Source organism: Lemur catta, chromosome 2 (assembly GCF_020740605.2).
Source record: "Lemur catta isolate mLemCat1 chromosome 2, mLemCat1.pri, whole genome shotgun sequence".
NCBI lineage: Eukaryota > Metazoa > Chordata > Mammalia > Primates > Lemuridae > Lemur > Lemur catta.
Genome location: NC_059129.1, coordinates 25,576,358 through 25,595,351, shown reverse-complemented (window position 1 = coordinate 25,595,351; position 18,994 = coordinate 25,576,358). Strand labels below are relative to the sequence as shown.

The 18,994-nt window shown below is 42.4% G+C and overlaps 1 protein-coding gene across 4 annotated transcripts; it reads right to left on the bottom strand.

Annotated features, from left to right (window-relative positions):
* Positions 1-847: 847 nt before the first annotated feature.
* ZSCAN21 (zinc finger and SCAN domain containing 21) lies at positions 848-14,464 on the bottom strand. Of its 4 annotated transcripts, XM_045541396.1 has the most exons (5): positions 14,385-14,447; positions 13,767-14,131; positions 6,051-6,542; positions 5,564-5,756; positions 848-2,105 (listed from the first exon to the last, which is right to left on the bottom strand). In XM_045541396.1, the coding sequence occupies exons 3-5, from the start codon at positions 6,444-6,446 to the stop codon at positions 1,264-1,266; spliced, it is 1,431 nt and encodes a 476-aa protein (XP_045397352.1). In that variant the 5' UTR covers positions 6,447-6,542; positions 13,767-14,131; positions 14,385-14,447; the 3' UTR covers positions 848-1,263. The 4 variants fall into 4 exon arrangements, with proteins under 4 accessions (XP_045397352.1, XP_045397351.1, XP_045397353.1 ...); XM_045541395.1 differs by lacking the exon at positions 13,767-14,131 and having other exon boundaries at positions 14,385-14,464; XM_045541397.1 differs by lacking the exons at positions 13,767-14,131; positions 14,385-14,447 and adding an exon at positions 13,574-13,755.
* Between the last annotated feature and the right edge of the window lie 4,530 nt (positions 14,465-18,994).

The following is an 18,994-nucleotide window of genomic DNA, read 5'->3' as shown; positions in this document are numbered from 1 at the left end:
TTGTGGTTAATACACAAACAGGACAGGTCACCATTAAATATACTGAGTTTCGGGTGCTGGCAGGACACCCGGATCTCCAGCAAGTTACTGCAACAGTAAGACAATTTTAGTGTTCAAGAACCACTGACTCTTTTTCGGCAATGCCCTTCTCTCCCCATGGTATACTTGCCTAGTACATGAAGACTTTTCACCTGGAGCCTAATCTAATCCCAGGATGGCATACAGGACAGTTTCCAGAGATCAGAACTGGTACTAGACAAGAAACGTTCTTGTTCCTAATCCTGGCATGGCAGGCTGCAGCAGTAGGCAAAAGGATATTTCAGTGACTACTTATCAGACGTGGAAAAAACTGTCACAATATGAAGCTAAGCAAGTGATGGAAGGAAGGAGTGAAGTAGTTGAGTTTCTAGGTAACTAGAGTTTCTAGCCAAAAGACATTATAAGGTACAGAGAAAAGTAACTTAGGAGGTCAAAGAGACTGCAATAAGAGGGAAAAGACAGTCTGGATTTAAGGTAATCATATTGTATATGACTTCTGCAGTTTCAGAAGGAGGTTTCTGATTTTCATACTTTGGCACAGACAGGCTATGTCCCACCAAAATGCATGTGAGGCTCACAAAATGTTACGAATAATGAAAATGTACTCAGTATGCAGGAAAAAAAATGCAACATAGGCCAACATGCACAGACTCTTATCTCAACTTCCCAACATACACATTCACAAGTACCAAAAGCTCTATTTGCCCCAAATTCAAATTTTCTAAAAGCTAAACCAGTAGGAATAGTTTTATCTATAATAGTGTTCAATAACCAATGCATCATTTGTTATAATAACAGCCCTGAGGCATTACAAGATGTTGTAAGTTTATTCTGAATCCGATTAAATTGTGTCCAATGTGGCTCAATTCTTTACAAATTATAATTCTTGGATATATGTTAAAGCAGTTCAACAGTTTTAATGTTTCTTCCTTAATTACTTAATTATACCGGATATACATCAGTTTATTCAAAAAGCAATGCTGGCAGGGTCTCCTGGGATCCTAATCGTGGAGTGGGCGGGGACTCTGCCCCAGCCAGCTGGCAAGTGTGGAACCCACTGACACCATCTGAGGATGTCCTGTCTACCATGTCACTGTGGAGCTCTCACTCCCCAAACATTCCTTGATGTTGAGTGAAGCAAAATCTATCATAACAGGGCTGGTCCCTGGCATTCACATTCTGAAGTTTAAAAAACCCAAAACAACGGAAGAGCACACTTCACAGTTACGGTGCTTCTCCCTCTCCAGTGTGGACCCTCTGATGTTTGGAAAGATTTGACTTGCTGCAGAAGGTTTTCCCACAATGATTACACCAGTAAGGCTTTTCCCCAGTATGGATTCTATGATGTTTGTTAAAATTTGAGCTGTGGTTGAAGGCCTTCCCACACTCCTTACATTTATACGGCTTCTCTCCGGTGTGGAGTCTCTGATGTGAACTAAGACCTGCATGCTGACTGAAGCTCTTCCCACACTCGTTACACTGATACGGCTTCTCCCCAGTGTGGATTCGGTAGTGTCGAATGAGGCTGCCCTTACCACTGAAAGCCTTTCCGCAATCTTTGCACTGATACGGTGCCTCTTCAGTGTGCATCCTCTGATGTTTAAGGAGGTCTGAGCTCTGCCCGAAGGCTTTCCCACACTTACAGTCATAGGGCCGGTCCACCAAGTGTGTTCTGTAATGAAGGGTGAGGTTTGAGCTGTGGCTGAAAGCTTTTCCACACTTGGTGCATACGTATGGTTTCTCCCCAGTGTGTGTTCTCCGGTGTTTGGTAAGATTTGAGCTATTGCTAAAGGCTTTTCCACACTCAGCACATATGTAACGTCTCTCTCCTGGGGTAGGTTTAGTAGGAACCGATTCTGTACCTTTCTTGGAGCAGGTGTCTTGAAGGGGCGTTTTTGTTCCTCTTTCCTTTTCAAGGTTTACACGCTGCCTTTCTAACCTGGCCTCACATTTATTGGCAATAATCACGGGAACGATATCTCTTTTGAGTCCATCTGCACAAGATTCTTCTTCAGAACCTTTCTGCTCATTGGCTGATTCCTCATTCTGGGTATCTGTCTTACAATCTGAAACAGTAAGTAGAGTAAGGATACGTCAGTTGTTTCCCGTTCGGAGGAGGAAACTGTTACCAGGGAAAAATGACCATCAGATGACACTGATGGACTCTGAAGGATGACTAAATATACTTTTACAAGAGCTCGCAATATCACATCCATAAAAGGAAATCATCATCAAATCTAGTTTATAACACCACTTTCACACAAGCCCCCTGCTGGAAGCTGTTACGGTATGGTGAGTACATAGCTTTTTCTGCCAGGAAATGAACTGCAAATGCAGAGGACAAAAAGAAACAAGTAAGAATGATTGCTGATGGGCCAGAGTTGATTAAAGAAGATGGCAAGACAATTAAGGGAGAAGCAGCTGAGTGACAAACTCACAAAACCCATATCCTCACAGCAGCTGGACAGAAATGCAATCAAAGAGGACATTTAGCCATTTATATCATTCCAGCCCCAGATCCTTATCAGCTGGAATGAAAGCACTTTACCCCTGTGAGGGTTTAACTCTCACCATTCAACTGGCTATGTCTTGTAATTTAGTTATAAAGTGACACTTACTGTTGGAATTAGCTGGAACCAGTTTGTCTCCTTAGAACATCTCACTCGGCAGTTCCACCTCCTCAAAATCCATCCAGCCACCCACACGTACAGAAAAGGGGAGTTAAGAGAAATTCACTCTGGAAAAAGGGCTCCCTTCAAGAACCATCATCCCTCTGAGGGTACCGAAGCGTCAGTCAGCAAGTACCTTCCTTCTAAGTCCTTTCTTCCTTTCCCGACGAACTGCCTTGACAGTCTCTCTCTTTCCACCCAACATTCTACTTCCCTCCTCTGCCAACAGTGAGCACCAGCTGCTTCCAGGTTCATCCCCTTCTCCCTGTCTGCTGGTGACCAGAGCCACAGCAGCTAAAGGCCTTTCATGTTCCATGAAGAGCCATCACCTGGCTACATGCACAGACTTCCCTGAAAGGTACTGCAGAGCCATGGGCTACATGTGTGGGAAAGATGTAACAATATAGCCTAACGAGGCAAGGTTGAAAAGAATTTACCAGGACCATTTATTTCCTTATCTTCCAGCCTGTACTGTTACTGTCCGGAAGTCTGCTATCAGTCTCATGAGCATTCCTTTGGGAGGTAGGCAATCTGTCTTTTATATCTTGGTTACTTTTAAGACATTCTATAAATTTTGACATTCTGCAGGTTTACTGAGGTATCTATATTTTGTCTTATTTATCTCACTTGGGATTGTTTCCTGAATCTGAGGATGTTTGTCTTTCATCACTTCTGGACAATTCTCAGCCATTTTCTCCTTTTGAATACAGTCTCTCCCTGACTCATCCTATTCTCCTCTGAAACTGCTATTAAATGTATATTGCATTCTCGTCTTAAAAAAAACCCTGCGCAACCTCCGATGCCTGCCACCTTAATCTTTTTAAGCAGCATTTCAGATAACTTCCTCACGTCTATCTTCTGGTTCAACTGTTTAAAACACCCATTGTGCTCTCAACTGCAATGACTATAGTTTTCCCTTTTAGAAGCTCTATTTCATTTTTATCAAAGCTGCCTGTTTTTTTTTTTAAAACACTTTGTTTTTTTAAAGCTCTCAATCATTTATTTTATGTCTTAAATTATTTTAAACCAACTTATTTTATAAAGTCTTTTTACTGATGTTTATTATTGCAGATTATTTAGGGGTTCACTGTCCTTTTGTTGTGTCTCCTGACTCTTACTCTCTTTGGGCATTTTATAGTTTTTATTCTCTAGAAAGGCTTCATTCCCTACCTCTCCCATCCACCCCCGGTGATTCATGTATGGCCTGGAATATTCTAGAATTCACTGACACAGTCTGTGACTTCACATTTGCTTCTGCCAGGCACCCAGGGCCAATGTCTGTGTGTTAATTTCTTGGCTTGGAGATTTCTGGACCACACAGGTTATAGAGACTCAGATCCCAAACCTTACTGAGGGAAATGTCCAGGGTATGCTTCTATTTCCACTCAGAGCTCAGGCAGACTGATAAACTTCTTTATTGTATCCCTGTGCTAGCGCACTCATCTTTTTGGTCTAGTATATCTGAGGGTATAATATTTTAAGATTTTATGCAAAGTTTTCAGTGTCAATTCACCTTTCCTTAGGAGGGCCTAAGAACTTTGTCTCTTGTCTCCTCAATCTGGATACTAAAACCCAAGCCCATTAATGGCTCTGATAATCCTTTTCCACTAGCTTCTTTGCGTAGTACTGCGAAGTGGCTATGCCAAGAGAAATGGAAAATAAAACTGACCAGATATATCTTTGAGTATTTTTATCTTTAATTACTCTGGCAACTCCAGGGATGCCCCAACCGTCTGGAGAGAAGGATTGGTATTAACCATAAAATGTGAAGAATTTAGCAAACAGTTTGATTTTTTACTTTTCCCAGAGAATGCTTTTTAATAAGGCTCAAAACTTTGTTTCCAAGATGGAATTTCACATGTTTGGGACACAGTAAGTGTGTGACAAGGAGAGATTTCTGAGGGCCATGGACCCTCCTCATGAAATCACACCAAACACATAAATAGTGGCTTATACCAAGTACACTTAAATCCTGGTTTGAAACTATTAAGATTTGGAATAAGGTACCTTTATTTTTACAAACATAACTTTGTTTTAAGAATTTAGTTACAATCCACCAGGTAAATGAAGGTATGTAAGAGTAGAAACTGTTAGTGCAAAATAACACAGGGGGACAATCGTTTATGGCATCTGAGATTGTTCTGTAAACTATGATTTGTGGACATTAGAGCCGGGGAGTACAGTCACCCTGATATACCTTTGACTTGTGAAAAACTGCTCCCCTTCTTTCCACAGCTTCAATAAGGAGGCTGCTGATTATTTTCCATTTGCCCTCCCCAGATCCATTCTCAGCCCCGCTCTGTGCCCCAGGGAGCTGTCTCGAAGGGCCGGCACTGGCTCATTTCTCCTGCCCTCTGGCTGTCAGTTGGGTTTGATCTAAGGGCAGGAGGAGGGTGAAGCTTGAGTATGTATTCCCTCTGTTCTCTCCTCGCCCAGTGGCAGGGCCTACGGCCACAGCAGCTACCAAGCGATCCCTCCCCATGGCTGCAGCTCTCATCAGGTCTGGGAACAGGTCCCCTCCTCTTGTCCCTTTAGGCTCATGGGCAGTAACAGCTTTTCACCATTGTCTGGTGAAGCATTATCCCTACTGGTTCAGTCAACCTATCTACACTTCCATAAACAGTTCCTTTACTAGACTCACTTCAACTGACCCTTTAGGAGTGATCTGTTCCCATGCTAGGACCCTGGCTGAGACAGCTGTACCTGGGGGAGGAAAGGGAACTACTTCCACCTGGTCAGCCCAACAAGTCGAGTCAATCCAGGAATCACCTCACAGCCAGGAATTATGAATTATTCTGCTTCTTCAACCATGAAGGCCTGGGGCACCAAACAGGAGCCTGACAGATGGTCCTTACCTTGAATCTTTGTTGGATCTTGAGTGAAGTCCTGCTCCTCACCAGTCTCTTGGATGTACAGGGGCCCCCAAGATTCATACTTGTGACTGGTCTCCTCGGGCTGTGGCTGCACACTGCCCAGGGACTTCTTCGTTGTTCCTGAAGACGACATCTTCTCCCACGCCTGTTTCTGTTCACTTGGAGGAGCTGAGACCTAGAAACAATTAGGAATGGCTGGGTTTGTGCACAGCTCACTTAAAGAACTAGAACAAAAATCTCAGGACAGTTATGTAGAACTCCTAGGAAAGAGAAAAGAAAAACATCCATCCCATTTAATTCCCAAGGCTGAAGGCTAGTTTAGGATAATAGAAGAAAAATAGGAGGAAACATGGTCTAACTCAGTAGAAACTTCCATTCAGTTAATCTTACTATATGGAAAAACTCTTGGTCCTGCCTAGAATGTCATGCTCCCAATCTCCTAGAATAAAAAAGGTCTCCCCCTGCCTACCTGGTGTCCTGGCTCATCCAGTTCCCGTTCCAGATCTTCGAGGAGAGTGACGGCCTCTTCAGCGCTCTCCGGGCAGTGCTCCTGCACCCAGGCCTGGAGCTCCTGGGGCAGGATGGTCAGGAACTGCTCCAGCACCAGCAGCTCCAGGATCTGCTCCTTGGTGTGGATCTCAGGCCTCAGCCACTCACAGCACAGCACGCGGAGTTGGCTCAGGGCCTCCCGGGGCCCTGGAGTGTCATGGTACCCAAACTGCCTAAAGCGCTGGCGGAACATCTCCAGGCTAGGAAGGCACTTCCCTTTCTCCTCCTCCTCGACTTTCACAATCACTGGCCCCACCTGCTCCCGTGGAGGCCTCGGGCCCAAGACAGTGCCCATGCCTAGTACCTTGGTCATCATAGAAACTCCAGAAACAGTCTTACTAAAGACGGGACTCTGTGGAGCAGGAATATTAGTTCCTTTGGGTTTCTGGTTCTTTAGGGCCACACGTTTAACCTAAGAAAATAAGGTTGCCAAAATATTATCAAAAAGAAGAGTGTGGTTTTTTGGTCTTTGTGGCCTTACCTTGAGCACAAGAAATTATTAAAATTATGGCCACCATAAAACTACCATATAAAAGTGACTTGTCGAATCTTCCTGGAATCTCCTCAGAATATCCTACTTCGATTTTACTGTTCCCACTCTTCTAAAAAGTGCAGTGTGGCACAACTTTAAAATTAAATTAACTTTGCTCAAAAACTTGTTGCAGAATCTCACAACTACAGATATTCTAGTTTCTGAGATTTCAACAAGCTATCTACTGGCCAAACATCATCTGTTTAAACCTAAGATATTTAGTCGAACATTAAAAATTTACTATTCAAATGACTGGGCTTGTCAGTAGGACCAGGTATCATGTCGGAATGGTGGAATTTACTAGTTTATTTAGAAATAATTGACTATTATTAGTGATGTGATTTTGAGCTTCACTTGGCCCATTTTAAGTAGAGCATCCTCAAGTTTTTAAAGTTCCTTTAGCTTTTTACAAAAAGGCACGTGGAATACAGAGAGATTAAAGTAGCATATATTCTCATAGAGCTATTTATTTCAATAAGATATGTTCTGTTGAGAAGAAATTGAGGGAAAAAAATTAAATCATAATAAATGATACAAACATGGCTGGGAGCAGTGGCTCAAGCTTGTAATCCTAGCACTTTGGGAGTGCGAGGTGGGACTACTGCTTGAGGCCAGGAGTTCAAGACCAGCCTGAACAACATCCTGAGATCCTGTCTCTACAAAAAAATTTTTTAAAAAGTTAGCTGGGCATGGTGGTGCACACCTGTAGTCCTAGCTACTCAAGAGGCTGAGGTAGGAGGATTGCTTGAGCCCAGGAGTTTGAAGTTTCAGTAATAATGCCACTGCACTTTAGTCTGGGCAACAGCGAAATCCTACCTCAAAAAAAAGAAAAAAAAAAAAAGATTCAAACAAAAAATGTTTAAAAGTATTTTAAATTTTAAATATTCTAAATCTTTTGGTCAGATGACACATTAGAATACTGAAACATCTGTAGTAAATATAATTACTTCTATTTTCTTCATTTGCCAAAGAAGTAAAGTCCATTCATTCAATCTTTATTGAACACCTGGCCTGTGCTTGCTGTCAGGGCTGCAGTGAAGAATGAGACAGACCCGCTCCCACCTTCATGCAGCTCTCAAGCTGGCGGGGCAGATGGAAACCCAATTAGCAAGCAGATGACAGAATCAGTCTATCATTACTGGAGAGACCCATTAAATATATTTTGAAAGAAAAATATATAAATTAATGAGTCTTACACACCTGTGACTGGCTTTCCTGAGCATGTTTTCAAACTTTAAGCCCTACCTTTCATGTCACATAGGTATCCCATGCTGGATTTGGATCCTCTAGAGTAGGACAACTCCAGTAGTCCCAATAAAGAGAAATAGATAAAAATCTATGTGGGAGGCCAGGCTCACACTTGTAATCCCAGCACTTTGGGAGGCCAAGGCTGCAGGATCATTTGAGGCCAGGAGTTCAAGACCAGCCTGGGCAACACAGTGAGACCCTTTCTCTACAAAAAATTAGAAAATTAGCTGGGTGTGGTGGCACATGCCTGTAGTCCCAGATACTTGGGAGGCCGAGGTGGGCAGACTGCTTGAGCTCAGGAGTTTGAGAACAGCCTGGGTAACACAGCAAGACCTTGCCTCAAAGGGGCAAAAAAAAAAAAAAAAAAAATCTAGAGCATTAAAAAACCCAATTATGCTAATTTTGAACACAACAATCTCCATGGATCTGGCTTGACAGCACTTAAAATATCAAAAGTCGTACATTTATACATAGTACACACATAACAAAGGAAAAAAACCAAAACTTAATAAACAGCAATAATGCTAGGTTATGGAATTACAGATGATTTCAATATTCTTCATTCTTTTTTAGATTTCCAAATTTTGTTTTTTAAAGAATGGGTATTACTACCACTTTAGTAATCAGAAAAATCATAACATCTTAAAAGGGATCATAAGTAGTCTTTTGACAAACAAAAGAGTTTTACTGTTAACACTGTGTAGAGAAGGTTCATATTTATGGAATTAATATTGGTGGAATGGTCAGGAGAATTATTAATATAAACATCAGGAAGCAACTCACAGCATGAAGAGGGAAACCTAAGGCACAGGAAAAAAAATATATATACAGAAGCATCTTCCAAAATGTGTTTAAAGGAATTAAAACTAGTCATTTGAATAAAGGATTCTTTGGTCAAATAAATCTGTACCCAGTACACTCCTGGAGGGTCCAAGTTCAGAACTATTGAAAACTGAACCACAGGAGGATCAGTGCCATCAAATCTTCTAAAATAAAGGCACAAGCACCAAAGGCTAAAACAAGAAAAATAACAGAGGTAGCAGTGCTGGGGAGCATTCTTCAGAAATATTTAAAAGTAGACCTCCTGAGTGGTACATTAACTTTACATAAGTGTTACAAAATTGTACTCTCTATCCAGAGGACACCCCAAGAACAGTAAAGAAACCTGTTTGGTTCCTTTGAATCTGCACAAAAGAGAAAAAAGAAAGAAATCTGTCTCGGCCACTGGGCTTCTGTGATCCAGCCTGGGACACTTAGCAAGACACTAGGAGTTACACAGCACCCAGCGGCATCAAACAGGAAGCATCATATAGCATGATAACATTCACATGGGATATGTTCCAAGAACTTGGTGAATCCGAATTCACATATGCCACTATAACTAGCACATGATCGCCTCTGCAAAATATGTATGTTATGTAGTCACAGTTACAGAAGAAAAAGTTTCCCTAGATGTTGCCTCTGGGCAGTTGGCTGGGCTACCTCACTAGTTAAGCAATTATCCTAGCACGGCAGTTGTGCAGTGTACACAATTCAAACGAATTCAGTGCAGTAAGACTACAAATGAGTAGCGGGCTGGGTGCTTGGGTCCCTTCCTCCTCATTGTACTTGCTCTCCCAGGTAATTTCATCCAGTTGTGTGGCTTTACTGACCATCTATATACTCACAACTGCCCAACCCATATCTCCAACCTGGACCTCCCTCCCTTCAGAACTCCAGACTCACACAATCAACACCCACTTGACTTTGTCATCTTATGTCCAATAGGTGTCTCCAGTTTAACATGTCCAAGATGGAATTTCTCCTTTCCCCCAATGCTGCTCATCTCAGTTAATGGCAACTTCACTGTTCTATTTACTTAGACCAAAAAACCTGGAGTCATCCTTGACTCCTCCTCATTCATATTCTACGTACAGACCACATGCAAATCTTGTTAGCTCTATATCCAGAACGTACTCAGAGTTCAACCACTTCTCACTACCTCCCACACCACTGTCCCAGTCCATCATCTCTGGCCTGAAGCACTATAATAGCCCAACTGCTTCCCTCAGTCTATTCACAACACAGCAGCCACAGTGAGCCTGTCAAAATACAAGTCAGGGTGGGCATGGTGGCTCACACCTATAATCCCAGCACTTAGAGAAGCCAAGGCAGGAGGATCCCTTGAGGTCTGGAATTGGAGACCAGCCTGGGCAACATAGAGAGACCCCATCTCTACAAAAAATAAAAAATTAGCTGGGTGTGGTGGTGCACGCTCGCAGTCCCAGCTACTTGGGAGGCTGAGAAGGGAAGATCACTTGAGCCTAGGAGTTTGAGGTTGCAGTGAGCTATGATGATGCCACTGCACTCCAGCCTGGGTGACAGAACAAGACTCTGTCTCAAAAAAAATCAAATAAGAAATCAAAAAAACCCCGTCAGGCCACATCATCCCTCTGCTCACACCCTTCAAGCCTTCTTGTCTCACAGAGGAAAAGCCAAAGTCAACACAATGGCCAACAGGGCCTTACACGATCTCAGCCCCATCACCTCTGACCTCATCTTGTACTTCTCCCCGTCCTGCTCAATCCACCCCAGCCACACCGTGCCTTGAACATGGGGGGCACACTCCCACCTCACAGCCTCTGCACTTGCTGCTCCCTCTGCCTAACTCTCCTCCTCCAGACTTCAGATGCCTCACTCCCTCACCTCCTTCAGGTCTGTACTCAGAAGTTACCTTCCACTGAGGCATCCCGGGTCACCTGTTTTAAACTGTACACTGTCCTCCCTTGTCCTAAAACTCCTGAGCCCCCTTCTCTACTCTCTTTCTCCCCATCACTTATCATCATACAATATACTATATACACACACTATGTTTTACTTTCTAAAAAACTGTTTCCTACTTTGAATATCAACTCTAGAGGATAGGGACTGTTTTGTTCACTGCTATATTCCAAATGTCTAGAATACACCTGGTACTTTGCAGGTGCTCAAATATTAGTGGAAAGAATGTACACAGATCTCTGGGGGCTATTCTTAAGTAGTAAAAACTGTGAAAACAGGTTTTAAAAATAATATTATCAATACAAATTTAATATTGATACCAATATTACAAATTTAAGTTAAACTCTTAATAAAAATATGGTAGTATAAACTCATGTTTAGCTTTATGTAGGTACAGATGGATACAGATTAGGTAAGTGTGTACATATGAGTTAGTACACATACATTTATTTCCTAGCTCTGTCTGCTGTGAAGGCCTAAAAGCAAAGACATCGCAGTAACAATGAGCACACCCACCTCCCAGATCTTGGTTTCTAAATATCGTTCTGCAATAAAAAGAACGAGGAAATAGAGAAATGGCTGATTCTTGGTTGGGGAATATATGAGATGGGCCCGGAGCATACTACAGTGCCAGAAAGTTTTCAGAAAACAAAGTGATGGGGGTATGTCCAAGGGACACAGAAACCAAACTTAAAAAGAAGAAAAAAGCTCTCAGTGGCCGCGACTGTAATAATTTGAACAACAAAGTAACATAGTCCTGGATTATAACCCAAAGTATAAAATAAATATCCATGAGTCCATACTGATATAAAAAAATTGACTGAATAAATGAAGACGGGAGAAGAGACAAATCTCTTGCAAAGAAGAATTCTACATAATTTATGTAGATACTCCCTGCACAAGGAGGTGGAGCTTAACTCCCCAACTCTTGAGTGTGGACTGCACTTAGTGACTTACTTTCAAAGAGAGTAGCACAATATACTATATACACAATATAGAGTAGTACAATATACTATATACACACACTATGTTTTACTTTCTAAAAAACTGTTTCCTACTTTGAATATCAACTCTAGAGGGTAGGGACTGTTTTGTTCACTGCTATATTCCAAATGTCTAGAATACACCTGGTACTTTGCAGGTGCTCAAATATTAGTGGAAAGAATGTACACAGATCTCTGGGGGCTATTCTTAAGTAGTAAAAACTGTGAAAAGAGAGGTGGCAGGAAAGTAACTAGAGTGAAGGATCTTGGCAAACACTACCTCAGCCACGTAATCAAGGTTAACATCCTCAGTGATAAGTCATGTTGATAGCACGTTCCCTAACATATGATGGGCACTTCACCTCTCTGTTTTCCTTCCCAAAACCCATATGCCCCAGTCTAACCAAGAAAAAAACATCAGTCAGACAAACCCAAATTGAGGGACCTTCTACAAAATATCTGACCAGTACCCCTCAAAACTGTCAAGGTCATCAAAAACAAGGAAAGACTACAAAATTGTTACTGACTACAGGGCACTAAATGGACATGAAGACTAATGCAATGTAGTATCCCGGTACTGAAAAAGGACATTAGAAAAAAACTAGTGAAATCCAAATATACTGTGGAGCTTGGTTAATCGCAATGTACCAATATTGGTTCCTTAGTTGTGACAAACGAACACAGCAAATGTAAGATGATAACAGGTAAGGGAAACTGGGTGAGAGGTATATGGGAACTCATTGTATTATATTTGTGGTTTTCTATAAATCTAAAACTATTCTAAAATAAAATGTTTATTTAAATTAAAAAATTATGGGGCAGTGGGGGGAAAAAGCAGCTTTGGTTAATGCTGTTCCATTATGGAAGGGCAGGAAAGAAAAATATAGCTGTTAACTTCAACAACATTTATGATTTTAAAGCAGATTCTTATAGTTAATTGGACATTTAAAAAGTTGTGAAGCCTTTTTCTCATTATTTAAAAAAAAAAACAGGTGCTTGCCTTGTCTCTAGGAGCAACAATAGTTAATTTCTGATTCTTTTCCAACAATTGTCAAAACATTGGCCTAATAAAATAGTTCCTAGCAGATTTTAAATGTAACATAAAGCCTATTTTTAAATTTGACCAAATACCTCTGGCTTTTAACTAGTAGGCAACATTCTGATAATATCTTCCTTTGAAATCAGTCAGGCCATTTTCCAATTTGGCAATTTTATCACCACAGGCTCAAAGGCTATTTGCAGAGGTTTAAAATACAAATTTGCTCATATTACTCAGCTGCTTAAAACCCTTTAATATCTTTCCATGCAAAGTCATAATCCGGCCTCTGCCTCCCCATTCATTCCCCTTCTCATTCTCTATGCCGCATCAATACCCAATACTTGTGGCAGGCTTCTATTTGTCTTTCAATTCTCAGTTTAGCAATCCATGAAAAGATGCTTAACTTTAGTTATAAGAACAGAAATGCAAATTAAGGCTACAATGAAATGATTCCATGTATCAAATTCACAAGATTAAAAAAAATCTGATAATGCATCTGATATCTTCACATTTCTTTTTCCTCCCTGAAGCCGGTAATTTCACATTTTGGTTTAACGGTTCGTATAGGGATGCTCTCCAGGTCTCGGCTTCTGAATTTTTTTATAGAAAAACAGAGCCTTCCTAAAGACCTCATATTGTCTTCAAAGACAGTGAATTACTTTTAAAAAGCTATCTAAAATGTCTGGCTTAAGAGGTCCATCAAACAAAAGTTCATGATCAATAGCAGGCCTTTGTTCTGTTCCCAGTTTTTTCCCCCCTCCTTTATGCCAATTTCCCAAAGCTTACATGGCCTTATAAAACTGCCCAAAACCCTTCTGGAAGAAGAAAAGGCATGAATAAAATCCAATTATCATAGATTCTAACAACTGAACAGAACTTACCAACTAGTGCTGGAATACCTTTAATACATCTCAATCTTGTCACTAAAAACTCCTAGGCAGGCAGATTAGATAATTCTCCAGGCACAGAGAATTCTTCTGTTGGACGGTTCTAATTGTTACAAGGTCGTCTTTAAGCTGAACCAAACTGTGCATCACTTGAAAGATCCTAGTTTGGTCCTAGACCAATACTCACTTTCTCCACGGTAGCCTTCAGTACTTGAAAACAAGTGTCTTGCACAGTTCAACTGGTGGGTTTCCAAGTACCTCACCCACCAAATCACATTTCTCTTAACACTCTATTTATAAATGGTTCTCTAAAAATGTGTTTTCAAGCTTGAGCAGATCTCTGTTATATGTATGCTTTCTAACACTAACAAAGCCGCAGGGGACTAGTCCCTCCCTTAGATTGGACACTACCCAAGATCTCCAAGATCTCTAATGAGGTTCTCAATTCCTGGGGCGTGTTCCCATCAATTAGCCTCCAGTTCAAAGAGGAAAAAAGCAGCCGCGGACAGACTGACAGACGGCTCGTCTTAGGGAACGCACAGAAGAACTCTTCTAGAACGCGAAAGAAACAAGGTATCATTTGTTAAAAGCCCTGGGCGGAGGAAAAGGCTTTCCAGGGAGCCGGCGCCTCCGCTCGCTGGGGCTGGGTGGGGACGGGGGGGAGCCCCTCCCCACAGCCCTCCTAGGACCGGTCTGGGGGCGTCCCCGGAGGCCACAGCTGCGAAGCCCACTCCTTCCTCCCCAAACCTTCGGGCCAAAGCTCCCTTTTCCGTCCACCACGCTAACCGGGTACCAGCAAGCTCACCGTGAGTCAGAGCCGCTCCAGGAGCCGGGAGCACGCACCACGCACCGCGGGCCGGCGGGACCGGAAGTGCGTCATAGCCCCGCCCCGCGGCGGGTTTTGTAGGGCCGTGGCAGCCCCTCTAGGAAGTGGGCAGATCCTCTAGGCGTCTCGGTGTCTCGGGCCTTCGCTGGCCTCTGAGGCGCGTCTGGGAGGAGCTGGGTCGTCCCCCACGGTGAACAGTTTGGGACCTCGCTCCCGGTTTTTACTAAGGGTCTGGTCCTGCAAAACTCAAACGTGTTGAGGGACAGCATCGTGCTTGCACACGGAATTCCCTGTCCAAATGCACCATAAATTTATACATACTTGACATCGTTTTCCCCTGATGTATTCTAGGATCATTTTTAAAAAGTTTATTTTCAAAGACATACAAAAGTAGAGAAAATGACATAATGAATCTCCTTGTACCCAGTGGCCAGCTTCAACAATTACTACATGTCAAGCTTTTCATCCGTTCCCCCATGCACTTCTCACTAAATTATTTTGAAGCAAACCTCAGACAAAATTATCCTTTTCCTAAGATAGATACATGTATTTTTGAGACAAGAGTCTTGCTCTGTTGCTCTGGCTGGAGTGCAATGGTGTCATCATAGCTCACTGCGACCTCCAACTCCTGGGCTCAAGCTATCTTCCTGTCTTAGCCTCCAGAGTAGTGGAGTAACTGGGACTACAGTCGCCAGGGACTGCGCCTAGCTAATTTTTCTATTTTGGGTAGAGAAGGGGTCTTGCTCTTGCTCGGGCTGGTATCGAACTCCTGAGCTCAAGTGATCCTCCCGCCTGGGCCTCCCAGAGTGCTGGGATTACCGGTGTGAGCCACCGTGCCCAGCACTGACATGTTTTTTAATGAGGTCAGTCTTTCTGCACTGGTCAGACATCCAAAGTGGGTTCCTTCTGGGTGCCACATGTTAAGGGGAGCTTTCACAAGCCAATGGCCTTCCAGAAGTAAGCAAATTTGGTGAACATCATGCTATTCGACCTAAGAGAACCTGGAGAATTTTTCCTCAACTTAGAAGAGAAGACAAGGGGAGAATAAGGGACAAACAATGTTAGTTTTCAAATATGTTTGAAGTGTCATTTGAAAAAGGAGTTTGTCTCATGGGATCCCAGAAGGTAGGATGAGACCAATGAATGAATGGAACTGATGGAAAAGTTCAATAAAAGGGAAACTTCTCTGTTAGAGTTTCTCAAAAGTGATGCTTCCTGCATTATCTCATGCTGTTTTGGAGAATGGGAGAGCACAGAGGATGGGGAAATCGGGAGTTTTGCACAGTGAATTGATGGACTGGATGACCTTCAATGTCTCCTTCCCACAGCTTGCCCCATATCCCTATTAGTTTCTCCCTGACCCGCCAACATTTTTACATTTGTTTACCATTCACATTCCCTTCACACATCTCCTTTAAGTATTTACTATGGTGATAAGGAAAACCCCCATCTATTACTTGGCACATCAGCTTACTTTAGAAGATCGTTCCTTCCTTTTGGAGAGTTTGCATTACTAAAAAGTTATTGAAATTAAAGTAAAAATCTCCTTTCCCATAAGTTCAATTGACTCTAGTCAATAATTCACTGACACTAGTCATTTTCCTCCACAAAATACATCTAGTTGTTGTTCTTGCCAGCCCTTCAAAAGGTTTGAAAACTGTCCAGTATGATTGTCCTAAAGGTCGCCTACAGCAGTTCCACGATCATGTCTGGAAGTTGCTTCTGAATCTTGGAATGTAAAATGTGTGGGCCTGGAGACATGAACTCATTATGTCCTCTGGACTCTCCCACTTTACTTTCTCTACAGTACTGTTCCTACCTTTTTTTTTTTTTTTTTTTTTTAAGAGAGACAAGGTCTTTCTATGTTGCCCAGGCTGGACTCCTGGGCTCAAGGGATCCTCTCACGTCAGCCTCCTGAGTAGTTGGGACTACAGGTGCACGCCACCACACCCAGCTATACTCTGTTCTCTTTTGTCTTGGAAGATTATTTGGCTTGACAAAAGAAAAAGGATTGCTGTGCCCTTTGTAGCAGAAATCCAGAAGGGGAAAGCTACCAGTGTGTACTGTCGTCCTGGCTGTCTCCCTCCATTTCCAGCAGGGTGGCCATGGTTCTCTCTTAAAAAGGTGGTTTTCTGGATCCTCCTTGCTCACTCTCACCGTCACTTATTTTTGCTGCCATCAGCATGCTTGGCCAGTAGAGGGCGATCAAACCTTGATTTCCCTTAGAGCATGGATGGGCTGTTAACAACTCAACACTTCCTTTTTCTTCTTGGAAGGAGTCCACATGTATGGCATGTTGGAAAGCTGCAAAGACATTTGCTAATGAAAATGAACGGAAAAGACAATAAAAGTGGAGTGTTTCTTTAACAACTGTTAAAGAGAAAAAAATTATTCAACAATACTTGTTAAAGCACAGTAAGGAAGACTTTATTCAAGACCATCATGATAGAGGAACCACCGCAATGGAGTCTTGTAGCGGAGGAGAGAGATTGGGTTCAATCCTGAATATAACATGGACAACTGGGAATTTATGGCCAAGGAGAAGAGTGCGGGGTCAATGGATGGAGAATTACCAAGAGGAAACATTCTGGTTAAACTAAGCTAACAGGATTCTTGCCAAAGGCAAGCTAGGGTGATGAGACATTACCTAGTGGATGGTGGAGGATGAGGAACCAGATGAGATCTCAAGGGTGTAAAGGAAAATAAAAATCTCAGGACCTCCCCCACCCCATAACTCCTTATGCAAAAGGAAAGGTCAAACTTGGAGGCTGAGTCATGCAACACCCTCTTCCTTTCACATGAACAGCTATTATTAGCATCAGCAAGATCCCCATGGAAAGGTAAAAGGCCTCAGGCATCTACAAGGACCGTCCCCACAGATTATAAGAAAATTCCTTGCTGGCTTCCCGTAAGCAAAGACATGAAAATTGTAACTTTGGGTCTGCAGGCTACGTCTAGCTCCGTTAAACTAAAATGTTTAATTCCACACAAATAACGTTGATTGAGTCCAAGTTTACCTTCCCACGTGCAGAACAGAGACAAGACAGGGTCAAACAGTCTTCCGCCTACCTTGGAACATCTACATAACTGATGCTTCCTTCATTCCCTTTTTCTTCTAACATTCCCTTTATCTTATGTAAAATATAGATTTCCTAGACGTCACAAGAATGTAACCATTTGTATCACTGCCCACACTCCACTTCTCCTTTTTTCTTCCTGTATGTCCTATCCCCTTTAAAAACTAAGTTCTCTAATCCTGTTTTGGAAAAAGTCACAGATCCATCTGTGGCCTGTGTTTTTCCCAGGTGTGTCCTCAAACTTTGGCTTAATAAACCTCCATCAATTGAGATCTCTGCCTCAGTAACTTATTTTGGGTTGTCAAAGGTAATCAGATATTGAGGATGGTGAGTTCTTGCTACACTAACTTAGCAGGGTTCTTTGCTTAAACTGGATTTTACAAGGAAATGCACAGATGGGTCTAGCAGAAGATTCAGAAACCTAACTAAAGTTTGGCCAAGCAAAGAATCTTTGTCACAACACTATGTCTTAGTGCCAGAGCTCTGTTGCTAGTGAGCCTTTGGAGATTTGGGTATTTGGAAAATGAGCATAGTAATACCTGCTCTGACAACTTTAAAGCATTGGGAGAAAGATTAAATTATAACATGTGAGAGAAAACTAGCTTTGTAAAGAAAAAACTTGCAAATAGTAAGGGATTTTTAATCCTCAAAACTCTTAGCTACAGTATTATTTCTGATCTCTCTGGTGTAAAGTCAGACTCCCAGGGTTAGGTGTGGCTCCACCAATCACAGACCCTTTTTCTGTTCTGCCCTCTCTGGAGAGGGTCATCTACCATTGCCACATATGTCCTTTATTATTAACACCCAACACATGGCCTGATACTGTTTGCTGAAAGGATTTAGTTCTACTTACTGGAATCATGCAGAACAAATTGAATCCCTCTTCTAACAGGACAGGGCCAGATGTTTGAGGGCAGAGACCATGTTCCGTTTTTTCTTTACCAAGCTAAACACTTTATTGCACACATGAGGTGGTTTTGAAACTCTTTGCCAACCCGATCGCTGTCCTTTTACCATGCTGGTCTTTCAAACTGTGGAACCTAGAACCAAATGCAGGGCACACAGTGACAGCTAACTCAGGTAGGGTAGAGTCACCCTATCACCTCCCAGGTTCAAGAATCTGGAACGGAGCCTGGGCTGAAGACAGGAGACCTGGAGGCAGGGGTGGCAACTACTGCAAAAGGGCAAAGGTAGTTTGGGACAAGCAATTTCCATTACTCCAGGAGAAATTTGCTTCCTCAGAGGATTTGGGATTGCAAATCAGCTGTAGGATTGGGGCAGGGGAAAGAACTGAACAGGGACTTGGGCAACTGGAATCACAGAAGCCATGTGAAATGCTGCTGTCCCTAATACCCGGAATTGAAACAGAACCAGAGTCTGGGTCCCCAATTTTCACAAAGACCTGGTTTCAAGGTTATGTATTTTAGGGACTCATGGAATGGAGGACACTACCAGCATGTTTCAGTTAAAAAAAAGGGGACTTTCGTAAGGGCCAAATTTCAAGAGAAGAGG

Excerpts from the sequence above, each read along its gene's own strand:
- ZSCAN21 (XM_045541395.1), bottom strand. The coding sequence starts at position 6,446 with ATGATGACCAAGGTACTAGGCATGGGCACTGTCTTGGGCCCGAGGCCT. Across the intron at positions 5,757-6,050 it reads TGGATGAGCCAGGACACCAG|GTCTCAGCTCCTCCAAGTGA; the intron begins GTAGGCAGGGGG and ends AATTGTTTCTAG. Across the intron at positions 2,106-5,563 it reads AGATCCAACAAAGATTCAAG|ATTGTAAGACAGATACCCAG; the intron begins GTAAGGACCATC and ends TTACTGTTTCAG.